The sequence below is a fragment of the Amblyomma mixtum genome, chromosome 10, assembly GCF_055824585.1.
Source record: "Amblyomma mixtum isolate Tamu chromosome 10, ASM5582458v1, whole genome shotgun sequence".
NCBI classification, from domain to species: Eukaryota; Metazoa; Arthropoda; class Arachnida; order Ixodida; family Ixodidae; genus Amblyomma; species Amblyomma mixtum.
This window is the reverse complement of record NC_143021.1, coordinates 111,007,095-111,032,416: the sequence shown is the minus strand read 5'-3', so window position 1 is coordinate 111,032,416 and position 25,322 is coordinate 111,007,095. Positions and strand designations below refer to the sequence as shown.

Below are 25,322 nucleotides of genomic sequence, written 5' to 3'. Positions count from 1 at the left end.
ACACCACGCCAGAAGGCATGTCATGTCAGTGTGCATGCAAACACGGCTACTCATGCAAATGCTTGGGTACAAATATGGCATTGAAAACACCTCACATGGCCAGCACTGCATTCCTGATCTACACACGGCGTGCTAAGAAACCCAGTTCCTTGTCGCTGAGTCCCCACGGACAGTGTGCTGATGCACCTGTTGCTAGCCTGCTTAATACAGTAGGCCTCAATGGTTTCGTGTTCCAGTTGCTCCTTAACTTTGGCAATAAACTTGGCCCTGTGAATGAGCAATTCACATATTTTTGGATCACATTTTTTACACACATTGCAGTGGTCTGGTAGGTTCCCTCCTGAATTAATTTCCAACGAGGGCTTATGCTCATCCACTCTCTCTCGTCAAAGCATTGGCCGGTGTGGCCAATGCAGACACATCCCCATTTCAGCGGAATCACGTAAATGACCTGTCACTAACAAGCAGTAGCTGATGCTCAGTTGCGCATATCTGAGGTCGCCTCGTCACCATGGGGCCTGCAGCGTGCATGGTGCTGAAACAACTACATTCACACCAAGGCAGCCACCAACCTCCTTGGTGTTCTGTGCCAACCTATGCATATAAGGAATTACAGCAACAGGCTTCTTTTCTTCCTCGCTGCAGCTGTGTTTCATCCTTTGAAGCCGACTTTTGCCCACATCGGTAATCACGATGCATTTCCCAGGATTTCTAGAGAAGGCGTGAAGGCACCTAAGCTCTTTTTGTGTGAGTACTGAGTAGGTGCATTTGCATGTACACTGACATGACACGCCAATCGCTGTGGTGTGGATATAAAATGATAGTGCCAAGCTTAAAATAAATCAGTTGGTAGTCGGCATTCGGCTCGTCTTGCTTGTTCCTTCTGTCCGTGACCCTTTCGCGCCCCGTTAACATTGGATAAGGCTAAGCCCTCCATTTTGATTCACGCATGTGGGCCATGAACTGTATCAAAAAATCTGAACAGCTGTACACTTTCTCTGTCTGCAGCACAGGTCATGGGAGGTGGCAGTAATCCTCCTTGTAAGCAGCTACAACGACAACACCATGCATATACAATCCTGCCACAATCTTCTGTTGCGGTCACTTTCCAGAGGTCATTCTCCACTCACCACCCCCCGCACATGGCTTTATCACATTTGTAAATGTTTGTGACGATGTAAGCGTGTGATCTGAAAAGTGCCGAGTGTCAAGGTATTATGGGCAACGTGATGGTTGGTTGGCGCCGAAATTATAATTGATCGGACCAACCTGGCCACCACAACACTGTCCTTAAGTATGGAGGGGGCGGAGTGACACACATCCCCACATCACGTGCAAAAGAACAGATTCTGACCGGCGACAGGGGCTACGCCTGATTAGCTGTTGACCAGAGGCATGAGGCATAGACAAGTCCCGTAACAAACCCTCTACTTGGGGAAAGAACAACAACAAAATATTGCAGAACCAAGCCTAACAAAAGACTGGCAGTTGGTCAGGTGCGATACAATCAACAAGAACACTACTCCAATGCCAACAAATGTGTTAATAAAAGGAATGAAACACGAGGGTAATAACTATACAACAATGCTACGCGATTGAAGAAATGCTATGCAAATATTTGGACAAGAAACAGCGCAAGCAAAAAGGCAAAGAGAAGAGTTCAAGAGAGTGGGGAGAAATGGTGGCTCAGCTGCAGAGTCATAAGGTCCGGTTGCAGGGAGCGTTGGGCTGTGGATGCTCGTTGTGGGGCCGATGTGATGTCGGGGATACCGGTGATCTTTTGACACGCATCTTCGGTCCTGCCGTCACCGTGCTCTACGCGTCGTACGCTTGCTTAAGGCTAGCTTGCTGACCACTTCCCTGGCCTACCTCACGCACATCCGCTCGCACCGATTTCTCCAGGCCAACTGCTCGGTTAGTGGTTTTCCCGTCGCCGGGGCCACATGGCCAACAAACAAAAAAAAAATTTTCTGGCGTCGCACACAAACTAGGCACAGATATTGAAAGAAAAAAAAAGCACAAAGGAATGGTAGACAAACGCGAGAAAAGCCCCGATCCTAACGAGGAGGGTATGCAAAGTGTGCCGTGGCGTTCGACCTGAAGCGCCTCGTTCCCCGAAGTGGCCGCCATTGTTTAGCCTCTTGTGTGGCTACTTCCGACCCTCATGACGCTGTACAAGCGCTCGCGACCAGGCGACAATACAGGGAGGGGGTGGAATGGCCTAGAGTGACCTTCCAGCGTTGCGAGGAGTTGACTGCCCACATGGGAGGTCAAAATCGTCACCACTGCGGCCCCCCATGTTCCCGGAGGACAGAGGCGTGCCTTGGCTACCTCAGCCGCAAAAGTGAACGGAAGGACCGGGCAGGCGCGAACTTTGTGGCATTGAGTCATATGAATGCCCAGATAAACATCTCCCTGAAATTAGAGACAAACTGGAGCAGGAAATGAAAGCTGCCATCACACGACGTTGCGCAGGACAGCCCTGCCCAGAGGAGGCTGCCTCGTGTACCACGATTCTTCCCCAATGCAGACATTTCCACGAGAACCTTCCACTGAGCAGCAACGCCTGTCATCGATTGCACTGATTTTGTGCAGTTGCCATGTGATGCTGACATGACATGATAAGCAGCACGAAGAGAAAACACGGCATAGGTTTTTGTCTAGTGCTACTTTTCATCGCAGACATTCACCCGATCATGTGCATACTACACTGATGACATGGCAGCTGTGCGCATTGCTGTGATAAACGTATCACATCCAACAATGGGCGACGGCCACTTACACGTGTGCTGAGAAGACCTTGCAGCAGACAGAGGCTGCTGATGACCAACAAGTGTAATAGTATGCCAGATTTACTCGCATAATTTGTGCAGCCCCAACTTTTTACCCAGATTTCTGAAAAAAAAAAAAACTTCCTCTGCTGCGCCACACCAGACCAACATAACATGGTGCTTGCAAGGCAGACTTGTGAAGATTGGCGTGGCCGCGTCACCGAGTGCGGCTGCGAAAGGTGTGAGTGGCATGAGCCCGAGTTGTGCGCTGTTTAAGCAGCTCGCCCATGCTGTCAGTCGCTTTTCCAGACAAACAGTCGCGCGCGCGTCCGAATCCGGAACTACCTAACCGTTTGCTGTTCAGTGTGCCACTACTCAGCTGAGTCGCAGTTTCAGCGCGGTTCGTGCAGTCATTGAATAGTTTTTCGTCACGTCGTGCTTCTTTCAACCTTTACTTTTGCTACAGTATGCGGTTTGTTTGTTCTGTGGTTGCTGGGCTGTACTATAAATGTGATGTATCCTCTATGCGCTCGACACGACCTTCTTCTGCACTTCACCTCTTGTTGAGATGCCGATGCTTTGTTGCCTCGGATGAAAGAAGCAGCCTGGTGTTATAACTTGCAAGTAAGTAACTGTGCTTGAAGATTCCTTGAAGAGAGCCCCGCCACGGTGGCTCAGTGGCTACGGCGCTCGGCTGCTGACCCCAAAGACGCAGGTTCAATTCCGGCCGCAGTGGGCGAATTTCAATGGAGGTGAAATTCTAGAGGCCCGCGTACTGTGCGATGTCAGTGCATGTTAAAGAACCCCAGGTGGACGGAATTTCCAGAGCCCTTCACTACGGCGTCCCTCATAGCCTGAGTCCCCTTGGGACATTAAACCCCAATAAACTAATGAGCCAATGATTACTTTGAGGATGTTGCTGTGGGATAAGCAAAGCGCTGCAACATATTACACTCTTGCACAACTTGTTTGCACTGGAGTGGAAGTTACAAGTACGATGCAATAGCTGTTGCAAACGTGTTTTGACGCATTCACGCACCTACCACGAAGCTCCGTAAGTCAATGCATCGTGCCTGTCTCTTGCTCTATACTACGAAAAAAGTTGAGATGAGGTGTACATGCATGGTGTGAATCTGGAGGCAGTTGTACAGTCATGGAAAAAAATTATGCAAGATGCCAGAGCGGCATTTTGAACCTGCCTCTGCGCCACTATACTCCGTTTCATACATAGCAGGCAACGCTGCCAAAGCTAGCGCGCCTTTTCGCGCAGGCTAAGTCCGCGCGCAAAAAGTAGTTCGCCATACAACCAAAGCTAACACAAGCATATTTTGTTGCAACAAATCTTAAGTGCCATGACTGGCACCTCCTGGACTTCGTTTTGCCTCTTGCCACATTTTTGTCCTGCGACTCGTCGAGACTTCGAGAAGCAAAGAGTACACGTGGCGGTATGATACACGGTTAGTAGAGCGAATTGCTTCTACTTAATCCGCACCCAAAAAGTAATTCATACTCTGGGAAAATTATTGCCAAAGAGGCCGAACACTGAGCACCTGACAGCTTCAACCGTGATTTTCAATGCTACCAGATCATTTTATACCGCTCTTTGTATTCGTCCAAACAATGACTACAGTTTTGAGAAGAACGAATGATACATGGCGGAGTAAAAGTGCTTGGAAAAGTAGTAAGGTCGTTCCAGTCTTCAAATGAGGCAAGAAAGATTCACCTCTTAATTACCGACCCATTTCTCTTACAAGCGTACCCTGCAAACTCATGGAACACATCATTTACACAAACATCATGAGCTTCTTCGACTCTAACAACTTTTTTCATCTATCGTAACACGGTTTTAGAAAAGGTGACTCATGTGAAACACAGCTCGCTATTTTTCTTCATGATTTGCATGCTAATCTTGACACTAACCTGCAGACCGATGCCATCTTCCTTGATTATGCAAAAGCATTCGACAAGGTAGCACACAAACGATTACTACTAAAACTGTCATACTTGAACTTGCCTAAGGATATTTTAAAATGGATAGAATTCCTCACTAATTGCACGCAGTTTGTCACTATTAAAGGTCACAATTCTAACTCCATTCCTGTAACATCTGGTGTCCCTAAAGGCTCTGTACTCGGCCCGCTTCTGTTTTTAATTTATATGGATGACTCACGAGGGAACATCAATTTTAAAATTCGCATGTTCGCAGATGCCTGCGTCATTTACCGCTCAGTTACTAGCATTAAAGACCAAGATTCTCTCCAGGACAACCTTAATCGCATTGAGGAATGGTGTGATGTTTGGTTAATGGAACTTAACCCACATAAATGTACACGCATGTCCTTCTACCGCTGCCATAATCCACTTGATTTCCTATACGTAATTAGTAACGTCCCTGTACAGTCTTGTCTATCATATAAGTATTTAGGTGTCACCTTGTGTAACGACTTGTTTTGGAATGCACACGTCACTAATATTATCTCATCTGCTAATAGAACACTAGGTTTTTTACGTCATGCCGTGCCCCCGATCATGTAAAATTACTAGCATACAAAACACTTGTCAGATCAGAATTGCAATATGCTTCACCTATTTGGAGCCCACATCATGCTTACCTTATCAACGCACTTGAAGCAGTACAAAACAGAGCAGCCAGATTCATTCATTCTTCATATTCCTCCGACATCAGTGTGTCCGGGTTATCACTCCCCTCAGTTTGTCGTCGCATCGCCAGCCTTTCCTTATTCTACAAATTTTACCACAGTTCACTTTCCTGCGCACCCTACATCACCCCGCCAACCCGCATATCTCATCGCACTTGTCATCCTTTCCCAAGTTGCTCGACCACGTGTCCGCACGGTTACTTTTACAGCCTCATTTTTTACCCCGTGCCATTGTGGACTGCCACAACCTTCCCAGAGACATTACAGCCATCATGTGCTCCGCGACCTTCGCTGACAATCTTCATGCTCATTTTTCATCCTGTTAACACTTGCCGCCAACGAATATTGTACCTACCCCTTATGTAATGCCCCTCACCGGGCCTTTAAGGAAAATAAATGAAATGAAATGAAATGAAATGGAAAAACGATTTTGCGGATGCACTACTTCAGCAACCTCCGCAGCGTCGCCTGCTATGTATGAAATGGAGTATAGGTGGCACAGCAGCTGCATCAAGGCTGCGCTGGACAATGACTATGCGCATGTGCGTCCTATATTCGCCCGCTTGCCTGCCTGATAGCTCACTTCGCGTGAGCAGCTGCTTTTCCTGAGCTTGGCCATAGGCAGCCGCTTTTCACCGTTCGCACTCGACAGCCGCCATTTGGCCGCTGTACTTGGCGCGCAGCACTGCGACTGCAATGATGGGCACACTCAGGGCAGCCGTCACATTTATATCCTTTTTTTTTTAATGAGAGAAATAAAGCGCTCTCTTTCCTTTTCTTTCACTAATCATTTGTAACTTCTTGCCTGAGAATGAGGCTGGGTTTTCGCAAACAGTCCGCTGTATCAAAACCGCTTCTCAAGAGAGATTCAGTCTTTTCCCCTCAACGGCAAGCTTTACCGTGCAATGTAACCACTTCGCATCTGTTGTGCGGCCCGAAAGTGTAAAGGACAGAATTCTTAGGCAACAAATTGATCGCTACAAACGAAAAAAAAGTGGACATACAAAAACGCAATCCAGGCATTGCTCGCAGAAGCCACTTTTCGCAGCCAGCAGCAATCACGCTTGCAAAATGCCGCAGCAAGTCACATTTTCACAAAAGGATAGACAGACATGTGTAAAGCACGAAGCCTTTCCTATTGTCTTGATGGCCGCCTATGAATTATCTGCGTTGGCATTCTCAAAGTGCGACTTCATGCTAGCTGCTGCACGCCACGACCTCCAGGCACAGCGATCACTCTCCGCGAAGTGCACACAGGACTTCTGCCCCACTGAAACGGACAGCATTTAACCCAGAATGGTCCGCCAAGGACGCAGGGCAGGAGACGTCCTCAATACTGTCCACGTGACACTCGCAAACGGTCCATCCATTGCAACTAGAGGTCTGAACTGTCTCCTTGACATGCGGCCCAGACAGCCGCACAGCAGCGACCATTGGCAAACACACATTGCATGTTTGCGCTCAGCACCTGCTTCCATACTGATCTGTCAATTTTCGAGCACTGCTCTGAGGCGGAAATATTAATTACAGAGTTGATAGCAGGTAGATAACAGTGCAGTTCGCAGTCTTCAATTGTTGATGTGATTATGCTGACACGTGCTCGAACTGACCTGTTCATAGAAATGTTAGAGAGCACTAGGACCAGTTTTACATAACATCTAATATTTCTGCTCTGCCATCAATGTTTCTCAATTTATGATTGGTTAGTGATACCCAGCAAAACCTATATAACCTCATCCAGAATTTTTTGAGGTTGCAAAGGTGCCTCCGAGGGTGCCGGTCGAAGAACAGCGACTGATCGCTCGCTCGTTTGTAGAAGGGATTCCCGAAAGCGAAATATCCCATCTGGTCGGTCCAAATCCGCAGTAGCACGCACCATCCGTGTGTTTCAGAATGAAGGAAGCCTTGCGGACGCCAAGCGCTCAGGTCGACCCAGAGTCACACGATAGGAGGACGACTTCCTAATCATAGCCGCGGTGGTTGTGGTGGACCGTTCATGAGTGCCAGAGAAATCTGCAAGGAGCTCGCATTGATGGTATCTTCGAATAGCATCACACGGCGGCTGAAAAAAATTGGCCTGTGAACTTGTGTGGCTGCCCAGATGGCTCGTCTTATGAAGAAACGGCACCGTGAACGTCTCGAGCTTGCTAATGCTTTGAAAGACCGGACCACCGCAGACTGGGCCGAAGTCATATCCATGGATAAGTCCACATTTTCGACCCGTTGGTGCTGAGTTTGGCGACCTGAGAATTGCAGGTATGCAGATCTTTTTTCGTTTAGGTGTAATACTGATCGTTTAGGTGTGACTGACTTTGTGCTCCTCAACGTCCCAAGGCGCCTCAGGCTATGAGGGACGCTGTAGTGGAGGGTTCCGGAAAAATTTGCAACACCTGGGGATCGTTAACGTGCACTTACAGCCCAAAGCACACGGGGCTCTTGTATAAGTCCACCTCCATCGAAGTGCTGCCGCCGCAGCCGGGATGGAGCGCGCTGATCTTTTTGTATGAAGAATATAAGCAGAGGTGCATTTAGCAGAGAAAGGTGTTCTCGGCCCCAAACGATAAATATAAAATACATAATATATATATATATAGAAGAAGGGGTCACAACATTGCAATTATCTTCATTAATACCGACAGTTTCGAACGGAGGACTGTCCTTCCTCAGGGTATACACACGCTTTTCGTGTGTATACTCTGAGGAAGGACGGTCCTCCGTTTGAAACTGTCAGTATTAAATGAAGATAATTGCAATGTTGTGACCCCTTCTTCTACAAGTATTCCTGGCCCATTGAATGACAAGTCCTGCTGCAACTACTATATATATATATATATATATATAAAATCACCAATGGCCTGCTTCTTGAGAGTGCAGAAGGCATGACATACCAATGGCCTCATTAGATCCATGGGAGATATCCTAGGATAACGGACTGGACGTCCGTAGGAGGTATTTGCAGTTACACATGTACCTCCGTCGGATGTCCATGGGAGATCTGTCAGAGATTGGCGGATCTCCTACTGATATTTGTATATCCGAAAAGAGCCCTACATTGTGAGGTACAGTGGTTGATGTAAATGAGGTGTTATAAAAGCACTATACGTAGTTGTGCACTATAAGTCGTTACACTATGAGTGCTCTCAGGTGGTCTGCACATGAACAAGCCACGAGGTGAGAATAGTAACCCCAACAAATGAACCACTCACATGGGCAGCTCGGAGATGAGGGGGCCCTTCCTGTCCTGGATGCAGTGGTCAGGCATGGCGCCCACGTAGGGCCGGTTCTTGAGCACCACATAGTTCTCTGGGAGGACAGATATGGCACAGTACTGTCTCCAGAAGGGCATCAGGCAGATCACAGATATGAACAAGAAGAGTTTTATCAAATAGGTAAACAACAAGACAAGATCAGTTGTTGCACACTATGCTATTAATGATGTCACTGAAGATTGAATTTTGCTGCCAGCTAGTTTCCTCATTAACACAGTATAGAAAGCCAAGTGTAAAGAGAAACAAGCAAGAAATGTGTGCGACTCCCCGCTGGTTCCATCACTGCAAAGGCAATACTGTGGGCAGTGGAAACGGCGTAGTGTACAAATCAGAGCTTAATTTTTTCTTTTTTTAATGAAAGTTTCATTTTCACCTTGATGTGCTCTGCAAACTGCATGTGCAATGAAATACAGTAGACTCCCGATAAGGCGAACTGGGTTAAGATGAATTCTCGGACAAGATGAACAACTGAGACCATTTGGTTGGTTTGCCATAAGATTCAATGTAAAAAAAAATCCACTTAGATGAACTGTTTCCCGCGTGATTCGGTTAAGACGAACCTTCACAGTGACTGCGAACTGCGAACGGGGCATCTGCGCGGCACTTTAGAGCAACGGAACAAAATATAAAATGATTAAAGAATAAAGTCGGGCTAGTTGGTGCTTTTGATTCACAGACTGCAACATACTACTAGTGCTAAAATACAGCAGAAACACACACCACACAGTTGAAGCCTAGCGTCTGTCCTGTGTGTCTCTGCTCGCAGTCCTTTGTGTATATTTGCGTGCTAATAATATTGTCACAAACATTACGTGACACACAATCGGGGACAGAAGAACTGCTCCAGGCTACTGCAAGGTCGCAAGCAAGATGGTGAAGCCCTTCTTCTTCCTCCACTTCTGAGATGTATCAATATGTCGCATTCTGTGAAAATATAAAATGTTTCCGTGCAAGAAAACGGACTCCGACAATATAGCGGCGAAGCTTTCTTGCCGATGTGAAAAAAGCAAGGCACCTTCACCCCTCCCTGTGCGTGGGACCGAGATGCCAGATCTCAGAATCGTGTACGTGTGAGCTGCCACACTTTACCGCAGGCAGACTAAACGGTGCGGAGCATACCTGCTCTTTGACTTGTGGGGACTTGCCCCGCTCCGTCCCCTTGGGAGTTTGTTTCCCCATGGTGTGCTCCTTTCTACAGTTACCTCAAGTAATAAGGGAGGGCTCCTGTGTCGCAGCGACACTAGGGCCAAAGAAGGTGTGATTTGCCATGGTAATTGCTGCAGGCCACAGCGCGTCCTCCTTCTTGTATCTTTGTAGAATTTGTCGAGGGGAGGAATCAAATACACTAATAATAACTGCATTGAAATTGGTAATGCTTACAAACGAATTCTTCAATGCTATGCACTGCACTGTCAAGACAAGTAAAATATGTATTTTTTCATGAAAGAATAAATTCTATGTCCAAAAACTGTGGCAGAGATAAGATAGCTGATATCAATGCTCCCATCTTTTTTTTGTCTACTTAGAGAGTAAAGAAAATGTCACATCAACTTTAGCTACATCAGTTCAAAACCAGCAAAGCAGTGCACGCCACTAATATGAAAAACGTAAAGGCAAGGAAATGAACAAGTTAAGGACACATATTTTAACGAATCTTTGTCATTCAAGAAGCTTGTTTACACTTTTGTATATATGCAATGGCCAAGGAAAAAACCTCAATGATGCTGTACTTCGACCCAATGTATTGCGCAGGGCCAGCTCTAACCGGCCGAGTATTGTAAGTAATTGCACTGAAATTTTAGTGCCAACAGAGAGCACAAATAAAAAGCAGGAGTTCAGCAAAATATACATTAGAAATGCGGAGGTACAATTAAATGTCATGAATGCGAAGATACAGCTTGATAAAGGGTAAAAAAACGTCGCTGGAAACAAACTTCACTGCATGTATACACAAAACCTGGCAAGATAGTTAAACATACGTATAAGTCTCTGATAAGTATACATATCTAAGCAAAAGTTGCTGTATATAATGTGTCAAACAAGCAAAATAAACATATTGCACAATCACAGATACTAAACTTTATGCATAGAAAGACAGACGATCCTGGCAAGAATAAAACTATGACCGCAAAAATCGTGACATAAATTTGGGCCATGCTGCGGTTGTGACAGCACCATATGGGCAGAATAATAGAGCAAGAATGCAGAAATCGATACGAAAATGAGTATTTTAGCTTCCTGCACGGCGACAACAATCATTCTGCAAAAAAAGGAAGTAAAACCAGATAGCTAGAAAGGAAAGAAAAGGATGAACGAAAATCACAGATGGTGAAACAAGTTGAACTACCCAATATCCGAATGCGTTCGTTGGGAAACGCCAAGTGGGCCGAGGCTTTCAATGAGCAAGGTCGGTCAAATTGGTTAATGATGCCCTCGTAATTTTCATATTCGCATGAAAACTTTCATGATGCTAACTGTTACAATAAACGGCAAAAATTTCTGTGGTTTTAAAGGCTAATGAACAGCCATATGTTTTTCTAATTACATGCTTATGGACCCGAAGGAACACAGCTTTTTAATTGCATTGTTTTTGCTGCTTCGCTATCTAAAGGTCAAATTTATAAGAAATTTATAACAATAAAGTTTCAGGATTGAAATCCATGCGCTAAGTAGATTACGTGGCCGCCACTAGATGTCATGACGAGCCTGCTCATCATCGAAACGCCCTCGAAACTTCATGCTCGGATGAGCCTCTGTGGTGGTGGCGCTGCTGCAGTGGCCGGCGCGGCGAAGATGACGACGGTGTGGAGCGCGCGTCGAGTGTGGGGGGACGTGGCAGTGTTCCAACGCCGCGGTTGTGGCTTGGTCGGCTGCGGAGACCCGTGTGTGCGTGTGTGCTGAGCCGCAGTAATGTGACGGCTTTGGGCCGCCATCTCACCATTGCGAGTCTTGGCGAGCTGCAACGACGCGACGACTTCAGTTCGCCGCCTTCAAGGCCACCGCTTCGCTCGGGCAACCACCGACCTGTGTCGCCTGGCAGACCAGCGCTCTGGACCAGTGACTCCACCGTGTCCTCGAGACCCACTTCGAACCGTGAGTGGCACGGGACATTTGTGGCCGTGCAGGCATTGGGCCATTGACTACAATGCCGTCGGGTAGATTGGAGCCGTACGTGGCCGTGTTCCGTAAGAACATCGCCTGCCTGTGTGCATACCTGTTTGCGGATTGTGTGTTAAGGTGCAATGATGTATAAAGGTGTCGCAACTAACGGGCCGATTGGTGTCTTCTTTGACGGGCGCGGCGAACAACCACAGCCTCCTTGCATTATGCAGCTACAGGTGCATGGATGTTAATTGGCATGAAATCCAGCCTGAGTTCAGAATGTTTGTGCCAAAATGCCTTTTAGAGTGCGGAAAAGACATTCTAGGCAAAATCCAACATGATTTTCGGTGGCAGTGGTTGTTTTGGGCGGTGGTGCATAGCAGTACAAAAAAACCTCGGAAGAGGGGGGGGGGCTGAAGCACCATAATCCACCCTGGTGGCTATGCCCCTGCTTCTAGGGTGCCTTGATGTAAAACTTCAGCGGTAAAAAAAAAACATAAAAGAGAAATCACCCTCCAGTTTCAAGAAACCAAAAAGAGTATAGGACAGGTATTGAGGCATTCAATGGAAGGGATAGACTGCGATCAATTTATTCACACTGCTAATTACGCACTGAATGCACTGATTTGTAGGCAAATCACCAGTGAGAGATTAAGCTGGAATGGCAAGTGCTGAAGCCGAGGGGCGAAGAATACAGGTTCAACATTCGCTAGTGTTATACTAGCTTTTCACGTCCTGTATCAATATGTCCAAATTTCCTGATGAGGTATGCTGCATAGACAGCGCAGAATAATATTAAAGACGAATTTCTTAACACAAGCCGGAGATTATTTCACACATCAGGAGCTGCAGTACGCGTTGGGAGAGGTGGGCCGTCAAGTACAATTTACAGTGTGCTTAATTCCCAATCGAACGAGTGAAGTATCCCTGTTATATATTTATGTACAAGAGGTTGCAAGGGAGCAAGCAACAGTCCCTGTACATTTTCATCTTTTGTTAAACTGTGTGTCTTGTTAATTATAATTATCAATATAATTATTGCATGGCAGCTGTATGGGATGCGCCACAAGCAGGTGCAATTAGTCGACCGAGACGTCAGAATGATAAGTCAACGCTGATGGTGGGAAGGCTGCCCTGGGCAGAAATTTGCCGGTCCATTCTTTTCTTTTGTCTGAACCTAGCACGAAGGTACTTCCTTGAGTCCATTTCCTCCTTTGTCATCTGTTTCCTCTGTCCCTACAGTGACGTGTGCTTCTTTCATTTCCCCTGGCAAGTTCAATTATGCCAGGAGTGAAGCTCCGATGTTGAAGTGTGAAGTAAGGGGTGGAGCAAGGAACTGAGTGGAACTGTTGATGGAAGTACTAAATCACAAACTCAATTTGGTGAGCTATTGTGTCGGTACTCACTACTGCGGTGTCGAAAAAAAAAAGATTGTTTTATAGGTATCCGCATCAGTGATGGTGGGTAGACCAAAGGCAGCCTACAAAGGTCGCACTGGAAGCTAGAAGTGTCATATTGAGGAACAACTGAACTAGTGAGTAACATGCTCAACGAGTTGCACGGTGACGATGGAGGACGGGACGAAAACCTTGAGAAGCAGGACGAGGGACGGTGTCAAGCAGACCGAAGGAACAAGCAACCGGGCCCTAAGGGGGAAGCAGAGAAAGAGGGAATGGCAGTAATAGTGCCACCTGTGAACTGCAGCGTGAGAAAATAAAACAAAGAAAAGGCGGCGAGGTGGAAGAAAGAGGCTAGCTTGCACTTGGAGTGGCCACACAGGAAGTAAAAAAGAAGCAGGAAAAAGTTAAATGGAATCTTCATTTCAATGCCATTTGTGTGGAGGGTACCAGTAATCAAACACAGGCTCCCTGAAACTGCGCCTCTTATCTTTAGTCACAAAAAAAGGTATTCCTACCATCGCAACCGGGGCTCAATTGGAAAGTGCCAGTGGGGGTCCAAGGCCCAACTCCCTACCCGGTTGCCGTAGTGGAGATGTGCCTGATTGGCAGGAGAGAACAGCAGCGGAGTTCCAGGGCTGTTACCCAGCGCAAATGCAATGGTTTATTGAAGGGAACTGTTTCACTGTACACTTTTTTTTCACTGTATACTTTTTTTCACTGTTTTTTTTTCACTGTATATATTTTTTTTACCTAATAATGTCATTACTTGTTTCGATGTTTGCCCCCCCCCCCCCCCCCCTCCCTTATGTAATACCCCTCCAGGGGTCTTTAAGGGCCAATAAATGATGATGATGATGAACTGGGACGACGGGAGCAGCGGCAAAAACAGTCCGAGATCACCCAGGTCGAACGCAGACACGCATAGCGATGGCAGTACGGCTGAAGCACAGGGCCATCTGCCACGAGTGTGTCATGAGTGTGCGTCTTCTTCTTCACAAAAGCAGTAGTGCACATACTAGACTGCATATTTTACTGACTGTATTGTATGAGCTGTGTTGACTGTTGTATCCGACTGGCCTGCGTTTACCACAATGTGATGCTTGCCACCACTTCCATCTTAGTACGGTTTGGACTGATGGTGCGTACAAATAAAGAAAAAATTTGCTTCAATATTCGACATGTTCGAATACTCGCGCAGCCATGAGGCGGCAGTGCGGGAACTGAAATGACCACCTCAGTGCAAATTTCATTAAAGAATGTCTGTTAGGGGCTCAACAGAGGTTAGCGCCATTATTACGACACATCTAGCTGCAGTGCCTTGTTTTCAGCGTAGTACACAGCACTGCTCTTTGAAAGCCATACCTCGGTCAGGGTTGACGCCATACTTGTCCTCGACGCCATCAAGCGCGACCGTGATGAGAAACGTCTTGAACAGTTCGTTAGAGCTGATTTTGCGGAAGAAGGCTTCGTTGATGATGACGTCATAAGCCATGCACTGACCTCCACCTGGAAGAACAAAGAAATAGGGAACAACAGTCCATCTACCTCGTCCTTGACACCAACATGAACAATGAGTATGCACAAAGTACAAGAAGTACCAACAGGAATGCGGAAAAACAACTATGAGACCACTAAATTTTTTTTTTTTAGCTCCAATTTAATTTTTTAGCTCCAATTTAGTGGCCTCATAGTTGTTTTTCCGCATTCCTGTTGGTTTCGCATTTTTTTGTTGCTCAGGTTTTAGTGATCTCTCCTTTGCCTTTTACCATGTTTATGCCTTCATTTCGTTGTTGTTATCTATGCTTCTTGGCGTGTTCGACATGCCGTGGACAAGGCACGTGGCTCGCGATCTTTGTCTTATTGAGGTAAAAATTGCGCGTGTGTCTGAGTCACTTGTGTGCTGCTAAGGCGCCTGTCCATTATCGTGGAATGTTTGGGACATTCAGAGGAGATAAGCGCACGTGTTTTAAATTTTGCGGATGGTTTGGGGTGTGTTGGTGGTATCCACAGAGGGTATAAAAAGACTGCGGCAATCTTTTCGAATAAAAGTTGGAAGTCTGCGCTTGTGTGTGCTACTGTGTTCTCGCTCGGTCCTTGTTTTTGTTTGCGCAGTTTTAAAATATGAACGATTCAGACATACTAGTTCACCAGAAGATACTTTTGTAACAAGTTTAACGAAAAACGTGGTTGAAAGATTGGGTCACGGTGGATGGGAGGCAGGTTACTCCCGAGTCTGTTGAGGTCAGTGGATGGGCTGCTGACCCATGTGGTGGCACAGTTTCGAATGAAGTAGGCTTCACGTAGCTCTCGTGTGCGTCTGTCGGGGTAGCCTCCAGATCGTGTCAGGGAAGAGCGCTCCTTGCAATGCCCATTGATGCAGCTTCCTGTCTGTCTAATGTACAATGCTCCACAAGATAGCAGCTCTCGTAGGCGACCGAGGCCACACACGGGTTCGTGAATCTGTGTGTCATCATGCGCGTGCCTTTTCGCTGATCCTCTTTGAATGTCTTTTTTGCACAGGCCTAATGTGAACTTTGAATCTCCCAGAGATCTTCTTGATTCTATGCCTGACGGCTTTTGGCTGAGCTCCTTCAGTGCTTTTTCTGCTACGGTTGCGACCTGGAGAGGCCTGCCTCTGTCAACCACTCCAGTTGCGCCTCGAAGCTGGTCGGGACACAGTGGGTGCACAATTTTTGAAGAGCATTCCTTTGAATATTGGCTTCACCGAAATTCAGAGCGCTGATGAGAAGGGCAGCAGGCATTTCATCGAGCATGGCATGTACTTTCAGCAGGTGTGATCCGATGACAGGTTGAGCGCTATGTCAAGAAGCCTTAGTTCATGGCTCGATGGTTGTTCTGTAGTTAATGAGAAGCCTTCTGATTTTGAACAACACAGGCCTAGGGTGCCTTCCAGTGCTGTTAGCTCATTGCCAGCAATCATAGGCACTGACTGCATGGGGGTGGGGGGTGCTGGAGAGCTCGAGCCCCCTCCCCACTACCAGAAATTTTTCAAGGGGGGGGGGATGGGGTCAGGGAGCAGCATATCTTCTGCTACGGAATGGCACATTCACATGGGCAACGGTCCAATGCCAAACGCTCTAAGACTATTAGCGACAATAACAAAGCTCATTTTGTAGCCCTAAATAACTGGGCTCTTTTTGATATTTTCTTACCAGGTTATCTCGAGCGCCCAGTAGAAACAAACTGATGCATGTACCGAAATAAAGTGTCTTAACTCATTCATCGTCTTATCACTCTTCGGTGTGTATACTTCAATGTCTGCAAAGCACTCAAGCCCACCGGACTTGCCTAGGATTGCCGAAATGTGCCTCGACGGCCACATCTGTACTCATCGCCCAGGAGCATCCAATCCCTACCTAGCTAACAGTTGACGCACTGAGGGCACATTTTTGACACATATCCCGAGTTCCCTCTCACAATCTTGCCACTCTTCCTATTACCAGGCCGCGCACATCGCTTACGGACACCGTTGATGCACTTCGCGCCAATCTGCCGTCCCAGTTTACACCCGCCTCTAGACCGTCCTCGCCACTTTGGAGCCTGCACAATCCCCGTGTGCTTCTCTCAATACCTGGCATCAGGAGGAAGATAGACTCATCGCCGACAGAACTACAACAAGTCACCCTTGAATATTTACATGAGCACCATACGAACCGGTGCACGTCTACACCAACTGCTCAGTGAACCCTATCACTTCTTCTGGCTCCGCGGTCATCCCCGCAAGGACTACAGAAATTAGAGTTAGGACAGCTCACCAGACTTCTTCGACGGGTGCAGAACTCACCGCTCCTCGTGTCGCCATTGAACACATCAATCAGCAGCGGCCTCAGCGGTGGTCTATTTTCACCGATTCCAAAGCTGCCCTCCAAGGCTTACAAGCTGCTCTGCACCATGGAGCCCGTGAACAACTGGTCACGGAAATTCGACAACTACATCACTCTGCCATCAATAAAGGACATGGCATTATCTACCAATGGCTACCGGGACACAGCGGCATAGCAGACAATCACCGCGCGGATGAGGTCCTGTGAACTGCTCATGACGACGGCGATTTAGTGTCGATCCCCATTTCGAGATGAGACGCAGCGGGCAGGTTTCGCGCACTTGCGCGGGACATCACGTTTGCCGCGTGGAATTCCGGCCAATTTGCCAATTCACGTTTAAAATCCTTGGGCTCAGATCTGAAGCTCCAGCTTCCATCCGGCCTACCACGACGAGAAGAAGCTTTGCTGTGTCGCCTCTGGCTTGGTGTAGCTTTCACCAACTGTAACTCTTTCCTAATCGGTATGGCTGATAGCCCTGCATGTGCCATCTGCGGGCATGACGACACTATAACCCACATTCTTTGTGACTGCCCTGCCTACAGTGCCAAAAGGCAGTCTCTCAGCCGTGCGCTGGAGCGCCTAGATCCACGCCCACTGACGGAAATGAAGATTCTCGGCCACTGGCCGCGGCGATCGTCGGCGGTGAAGGCCTCGAAGGCACTGCTCCGCTCCTTGCGGACTTTTGGGCTGCATGATAGGCTGTGACTTTAACCAACGCTGACTTTCCATGTGACTTCAATTTTCTGTTACTCTTCTTTCTCTCTCTTTTTTTTTATTTCATCTCCCCTTCCCCCGTGTAGGTTAGCAAACCGATTATTCTTCAGTTAACCTCCCTGCCTTTCCTCTTATTCCTCCTCCTCCTGGTATAACAAATATTTAAAACGATTTTCTAACAAAAAGAAAAGACTTTTTCGAACTGCTAAGTTTTAAAACCTGCCCATTGGACAGCGTACAAAACAGCTGCTTCAGCATATTAACGAGCACTGAAGTCTAATAAATTCACCTTCTTTAAAATAACCCGCCTGAACATTCTGAGACTAATCCAAAACGTTTCTGGAACACAATAAAACCTGGAAACCCTATAAAGTGTCGTTACTGCACCCACCAGCAAACCTGCTCCCAACCACCTCTGTGCTACTGTACTAAATGATACTTTCGTGAAGTAGTTTGCTTCTACATCCAATGTTGTCCAATGTCCCGATCTCCAACTATGCGGTCATTTCGGGACGTCGCAATGAATGCCACTATGTTCGACTAGCAAGGCATCATACCGATTATCGATTTGAAACTATAACATTTTCTAGCAGAATTGATGGTATCATTGCATATCTATATGGAATATATACGGAATGCTAAAGAGTATAGTTCTATCATCATGAAATGCGTATTCTCACAATCATACCACCATGGTGTACTACTGGAGACTGGAAGAGTGCTGTGGTCGTACCAGTACATAAAACTGGAGACAAACAGAATCCATCTAACCATTGACCCACATCTTTGAGATCAATAGCATGAAAAATAATGGTACAAATATTTCCCCGTCCCGTTAATTTTCTGGAGGATAACAATTTCTTCTGCCTAACAGAGGATGGCTTCCGAAAGTTTTTCTCTCGTGACATACAACTACTTTTCTTTATTCACGACTTGCACTTCTATTTGGACTCTGCATTTTCAACTGACTGCATATTTCCTGACTTTGCTAAAGCATTTGATAAAGTTAATAACTCACTGCTATTTGCAAGCAAGCCCTGCCCATGCCAGCTGTACACCACGACTGAAACCAAGTATTGGGCAACTCAGGGTGGCTACTCCACACAACGTTAACCCCAGCTGCCAGGAAGAACAAAAAAAAACAAGAAGAGAGTAGGAGATAGGACAGTTGTGAGAAAGAAGATAGGAAAGTGAAAGATGAAGGGGAGGATAGGAAAAGGAGACTGCCGATTTCCCCCGGTCGGGTCAGGCTGGAGGTGCTGTCTACAGGAAGCTGGGGCCAAAGTGGCGTGTTGCCTTCGCCGAGGGGCCTTGAAGGTCCAAACGCTCGGCACTGGCTCAATCGAGAGTAACATTGGGGCGATCGTGTCTCACTGCATGACACCTTCCTTTATTGGAATTTTGTTGCTGACATTGTTGAGGGTTATGGTAGCTGTGCATATGTTAAAGTATTTTTACATAAGACTCTTCTGCCCCAATTCCATAAAGCTTGGATGACTGCTCAGCTTTTGAGTAAGTCAATCCATGCTGGTCATGAAGGTGTTGGTTATATTCTTCGCATTTCTCTATCAAGTGATTGACAGTCTGAACACGGTCTATTGCCAAGTTTATTTATTACAGATACCTCAAGGGCCTTTGGGTGAGGGCTTTACATGGGCAATACATGGGCTTTACATATGACAGTCTGCTTCATCATTTGGTTGATTGAAGCCAAAGATTGTCCCTTAGTAGTAAATACCTAATAGGCAACGGACAGTAAGCTGATTGATCTGTGATTCTTCAAGTCCTTGACGTCTCCCTTCTTATGAATTAAGATAATGTTAGCGTTTTTCCAAGCTCTAGGTAAGCTCGAAGTCATAAGGCATTGCTTATAGAGGGTGGCTAGTTTTTGTAGCACAATCTCACCTTCGTCCTTCAAGAGATCTGCTGCTACCTGATCCTCACCAGCTGTGTTGCCCCTTCTGCATTGCTCCTACAGCTTTTTTTACTTCCTCCTTCGTTACTGGGGGGATGTCCCATTTCTGTGCGCTACTGCCTCTCGAATTAACGTCCTGATCGCATTAACGTCCAGAAATAAATAAATAAATAATTACAGTGGCTACTGTATAGGCTTGTGCAAAACTCTTGGGCTACTTAAACTATCTTATGGTTATTGCTAATGACATTGCCCTCTTTGTCTCTGAACCCACACATCTGATTTTTGCCTATGCCTAGTTTCCTTGTAACCATTGTTAGGCTATCTCCGTTCTTTAGAGCATGATCGATTGTAGCCATATTAAACACCCTTTTGTCAGTTACATTCAGCTTATAGATTAACTCTGATAGCACTGTCAGTTCCAATCTGTCTGCGTGGTCAGATGCATTCATGCTGTAGTGTCTCCTAACCAGATTTTTCTGTCTCCTGAGGGAGTTTTCTGGTATCCTGTCAAACCATCGTACAGCCTACTTGTACTGCACTCTCTGTAGTGGCAGCTGTGAGATAATTGAGTAAAACACATTTTTGGGCAAGTTGGTAACATTCTTGATTCATATTGCAGCGAATAAGCACAAACACAGATGCGTGAGCCAGTGCGCAGATGCGTGAGCCATTTTAAGCTCGAAATCTTTTCGCAGTAAACCAGTTGTGAGTGCAGCGTTCGTCCGTGTTTTTTGAGTGTTCCTTCTACGTGTGTTTGTGCTTCTTCGCTGCAATATGAATCAAGAAGTGAGATAATTGTGCATTGCTTAAACACTACGGTTGTCGCCCTCGGTCAAAGCCGAATACCTTTACTGCAGTAATATCCTGAATTGCTCTACTCTCCCTCTTACCGCTAACTCGTCAATGGGCTGCGGCCTCACCAGTTTCTTCCATTCCCTCATTAAGTGTAGGCTCATAAGAGACCTCACCCTCCCGTGGTTACTACACTGCACCTTTCCGAGGGCCTCCACATCCTGCACGATGCCAGTGTGAGTGCATAGTATGAATTCTATTTCACAGTTTCTTCACCGGGGCTCTTCCACGTCCACTTGTTATTCTCCTGTCTGCGGGAGAGGGTATTCATGATCCGTAAACTATTCCTCTCTACAAAAGTCTCGTAAACTACCCCCTGCTATGTCTAGGGCATATGCCTACCTTGGCAAAAAATTCGCTGTGGCTTAGCTTGGTTAAGCCCGGTAATTGCGAAAGCAATATCCGTAGCTACACCAAGGTAGTGTAGCTGGTGGTGGTGCTTGCGGTTAGACTTGTGGTGATGCATCGGTTATACAATCCAATCCAATCCAGTATGCTAATTTGGTAGCTACCGGCCTGGCTACGTGATGGGCTGAAAGTGCAACTAGTATTGCTTTCGCAATAAAAGCAGAATGAGAGAAGGCAGGGCATGCAGTGCACAAAGCAGCACGGTGGCAGAGTTATGACAAAAGTGACAGGGTGCCCCTAGTTCGTGTACAACAGGGAATGAGTGGGAGCCGTGGATGTTACGGGGCTGGCAAAAGTGACACCGCTCCCATGACTACACCTGCTCTCGGCTCAACACACTACTGCAATGGGTTGCTTTGGAGACCTTGAGCGCCTCCTTAAATTTCACCACATTTCCTTCCAGCTTACTGTAATGCTCATCTATTCAACTATTCAACCGACTTAAGACAGTCAGAAAACCCACACGGGTCACAGATGAGAGGCCAGCAACACAGCTGACAGTGATGCAATGAAATCAAACATAAATGCGCAGCAGCAGCAAAATGACATCGGTCAGTGCAAGTACCGTATTTTCCGGTGTATAAGAAGTGGCTTTTTTTCAAAAATCTTGCTGGTGCATCGTATACAAGGGTGTGTCTTATACGCTAATTTTTCGTTTCTTTTTTTTTCCAAGTTCAGAAATTACTCAGGTTCATGCTCAAGCTTTTTTCACCGAAAAAATATAACTGGAAAATAACACGGTTTTAACACAGTTAATGCTTCAATACGGGAACCACCCTGTGCCACTTTTTCAGGTGAACTTTTATCATGAAACAGCGGGGATGATGACTTCCGGGATCACAAACGCGTGCCCGTTTCGGAGGGCCCAAGCAAAAGTAATGTGAAATGCCAAAAGATGGTGACAATCGCGCTTCTCGCCATTGTCAAGACAAGACAAGACAAGCCGGCATTTTTTTTTAGTCCCCCTTTGCACCTTTGTTTGCTCCGTGTACGTAGCAAGTACGCAGTGCATGTTTAAGCCGCGTTGCCTCGAGAATTGGGCAAACTTTTTGATAGCGCATCTGAAGATGAAGACTTCGAAGGTTTTAAGTAAAAATAAAATGTTGGTGCGGATATATGGGAGAACTCTTTCGTTTTTTTTTATTTCTTGCTAAATCCTGGGTGGGTATGGCGTGAGTGTTGCCTTTTTCGATCACTTAGCATTGCTTAAGAACTTCTCACAGGTACGGTGCATTTCGCGATGGTCGCGCAAGCGCGTTTAATTAAGCCTCACTAGCCTAACTGGGTAAACTGGGGTGCGTCTTATACACGGGTGCGTCTTATATGCCAACTTTTTCAGTGACTGCCTGCATATATGGTGGGTGCGTCTTATACACCGGAAAATACAGTACCCTGAAATGGTTAAAGTGTGTGCAGCAAGCAATACAAAGCCCTGGCAGCCCCCCCCACTCACTTTTGTCCACCTCCTCATGTGGAAGGCCCAGGCTGAGGGGGACGCGGTACGACGTTGGGTCCTCCGACTCCAAAATGTGGATCAGTTCTTCGTCATCAATGTCCCGCGGCTCGGGAAGCTGCGCAAGAAAAGCCATACTTTGCCCTCTCCACAAACACAAGACTTGAAATTCAGAGTGTGTTGTTTTAAACTTTTGTTTAGTTGGTTTGTTTAAATGTCGACCAACAAGGACCAGTTCTCGCTGCGTTGACATGTCAAACAAAACTTGCTGCTGGGCTAATAATTTGCACTGATTAGATGGAGATACGTCAGTGTGTCTACTGCTTGTGCTAACACATCTCTTAGCAAGTTTTGTTAAAGGGACACTGAGACCACCAGATTTTCTTTCTCAATAAAATTTGACTGTTTGTGCGTCTATAGAAGTTCATCCAGCAGCAAAAGCCATTCATTGTCGAGAAGCTAAGAATGCAATTATTTTTTCCCCGCCGATTCATTCAGTTACGTTTGTTGCTGGGCTAGTTGGGTATGCATTTTACACTTCAGTAAGGCACTGCAAAACACAAAACACACGAGACGAGACAGGACAACGGTACAGGCGCCAACTTCCAACTGCTTATTAGGAGAACGAGGTGCATGCATTTATACACCGCAGAACCACCTACATTCATTTCTTTCAGTGCTTGTCAGAAGCCACCACTTATTGTACCACACTAGCGTGTTGGCACAGAAACTCATATTCCGCCAAATGCAGGTTAGTTGACGGATCGCCTTTTTCTTGATGTGAAATACTTCAAGCAAAACCTTCGCCTTTTCGTTCTTGCTCCTGCCCAGAATCCTCGCTTCCCCACGTCGTGTCTCGCACTTACACGTGCTAATGTGCTGGACCAAATTAGCGTATTTTTCCTCATTTTCCACATTTTTGCCATCCTCCCTCAGGCGGTCATTAATGCAACGCCCTGTTTGTCCAATATAGGACATTCCACAACTCAAGGGGATCTCACACACCACTCCTACCACGCAGCGAACGTACGCTGTCTCATGCTTTGTCTGGCAGCCGGGCGCTTCCGTGCCGCAGATCTGAGGCATCCATCTCGACAGCTTATTTGGGGCTGAAAACACCAATGGAACCTTGTGCCTGTTCGCAACTTTCTTTAGATTGTGCGACACTCTGTGTACATATGGCATAAGTTATAATAAGGGAGTAATTACTCATTGGCATCCACCCGAGCGCAGCCATACGGCTACGGTTGTAGCCGTATGGCTGCGCTCGGGTGGACGCCAATGAGTAATTACTCCCTTATTAGAAATCTACTCCACCTTGGGGGATTCCCCTAAACATTTGACCAATGGTATAAGTTCAGGCTTCAATGTGGTGCACCCATCTTCCGACCTTTTTGGTGGAGTGCCGTGCTTTGTTTTCTGGAGGAGAGTTTCAGCTACTGCAGTTAAATGTTCTGCATGTTCCCAATGCCCATTTCTCCTGCATCCCTGCTTTTCACAGACACCTCTCTGCTTTCTTAGCCTTTCTCTTAACCAGTAATTGCTGATTTGCCCCCCCCCCCCCCCCCATCTGCTGTCCAGATACCTGCTTGTCAGTTTTCCAGTTCGCTTTCTCCATTCTGTGTCAACATTCCTCATCACGTACAAGTAACTGAAAACTTTCCTCGCCCACTGCTTTCCCCCCATTTCTCTCCTCAAATTCCATCTTGCTGCTAGCTTCTGTGCTCTCGAACAACGCCCATCCCATGTCAGCCTGCACCCCCTGATTTGATGCATTGCCATGGGCACCCTAAGCAAGCCTTCCTACACCGCGTTGTTTCATTTCTAACCTTGCTTGAACCTCTGGTCTTCATGCACGGGACCGCATTGCCGAAAGTCAGACTAGGAACCACCATGCCTCTCCAGATTCCTCTTACCACTTCGTATCTAATGTGATTCCTCAACGCCCGATTTTTCACGACAGCTGCATTTCTCCGCCCTTTGGTCATTACACATTTTTCATACTCCGTTTGCACGGCTCCACTAATGCATTTAACATCGTTTCTTCCTTGTGCGATCGAATTCTGCAATAACCTGCCCGAAAACATTGTCGTTAAGACTAATCCTTCCAACTTTATACAGCTACTCGCAAAGCATCTCAAAGAACAACAAAACTTTCCTATACCTTGTATCAGCTATGATGCATTGCAAAACGATCAAACACTTTATTGGACACGTTGTATTACTGCAGTGTGTATTTCTGTCTGCTTCTTTTTCACACTGTCTTTGATTGACTATATTAATTTGTTACTCTTTTGCTTTGCCTAGTTTTCTCTCGTTTTTTTCTTTGCCTTTTCATATGTATGACCATCGGACACTTGTATCCGCCCCCTATACAATGTCCCTATATGACCCTTAAAGGGCCACTGCCCAGGGTCCGGACATTTTTGAAAAACAAGCCCACTGCATAGATGAGGCATCAAAGATAACCTCTGCAAAATACTAGAGCCATGCGCGCCCCGAAAAGCTGCGAAAATTCAAATCAAAGCCCGCTCGTTCTTTCCTTCAACAAAAACGGGCCCGGCCCACTACTCTGAACCCCGTTGACGTTATGGGGGGTTACTTTCGCTAAAGGCACTCCATTGGTGCATCGTTCTGACTGACGGGAGAAGGTTGGGCGTAGCCTTGGCGTCGCGTCGTCTGCACAACGCTTTCCGCAGCGCCTTCTGTTCTGGCTCATGCCTACAAACCCGCATGAAGGAACAAAAAAAAAAACTGCGGAGGGAGCGTGCGGCGACAGCCTTGAACCCTTGCCATAAAAAGTAAAAAATAGTAAAACTGAGGGAGTTGGTTCGCCCCCCCCCCCCTCCCCCCGCCGTGATCACCTCACGAGACGCTCTGCGTACGCGCTCCCTTCTCAGATTTTTTTCTTCTATGCAAGCCCCCCAAAA

The 25,322-nt window shown here is 46.7% G+C and overlaps 1 protein-coding gene across 1 annotated transcript in view; it reads right to left on the bottom strand.

The window, feature by feature from the left end:
* LOC149326671 (PIH1 domain-containing protein 1-like) overlaps positions 1–25,322 on the bottom strand; it is a 138,986-nt gene that overhangs the window by 102,616 nt on the left and 11,048 nt on the right. Inside the window, exons 3-5 of the mRNA XM_089562988.1 lie at positions 22,393–22,510; positions 14,565–14,708; positions 8,638–8,734 (exon numbers count right to left, since the gene is read on the bottom strand). Coding sequence (XP_089419114.1) covers positions 8,638–8,734; positions 14,565–14,708; positions 22,393–22,510 — 359 coding nt within the window. The remainder of the gene's footprint in view (positions 1–8,637; positions 8,735–14,564; positions 14,709–22,392; positions 22,511–25,322) is intronic.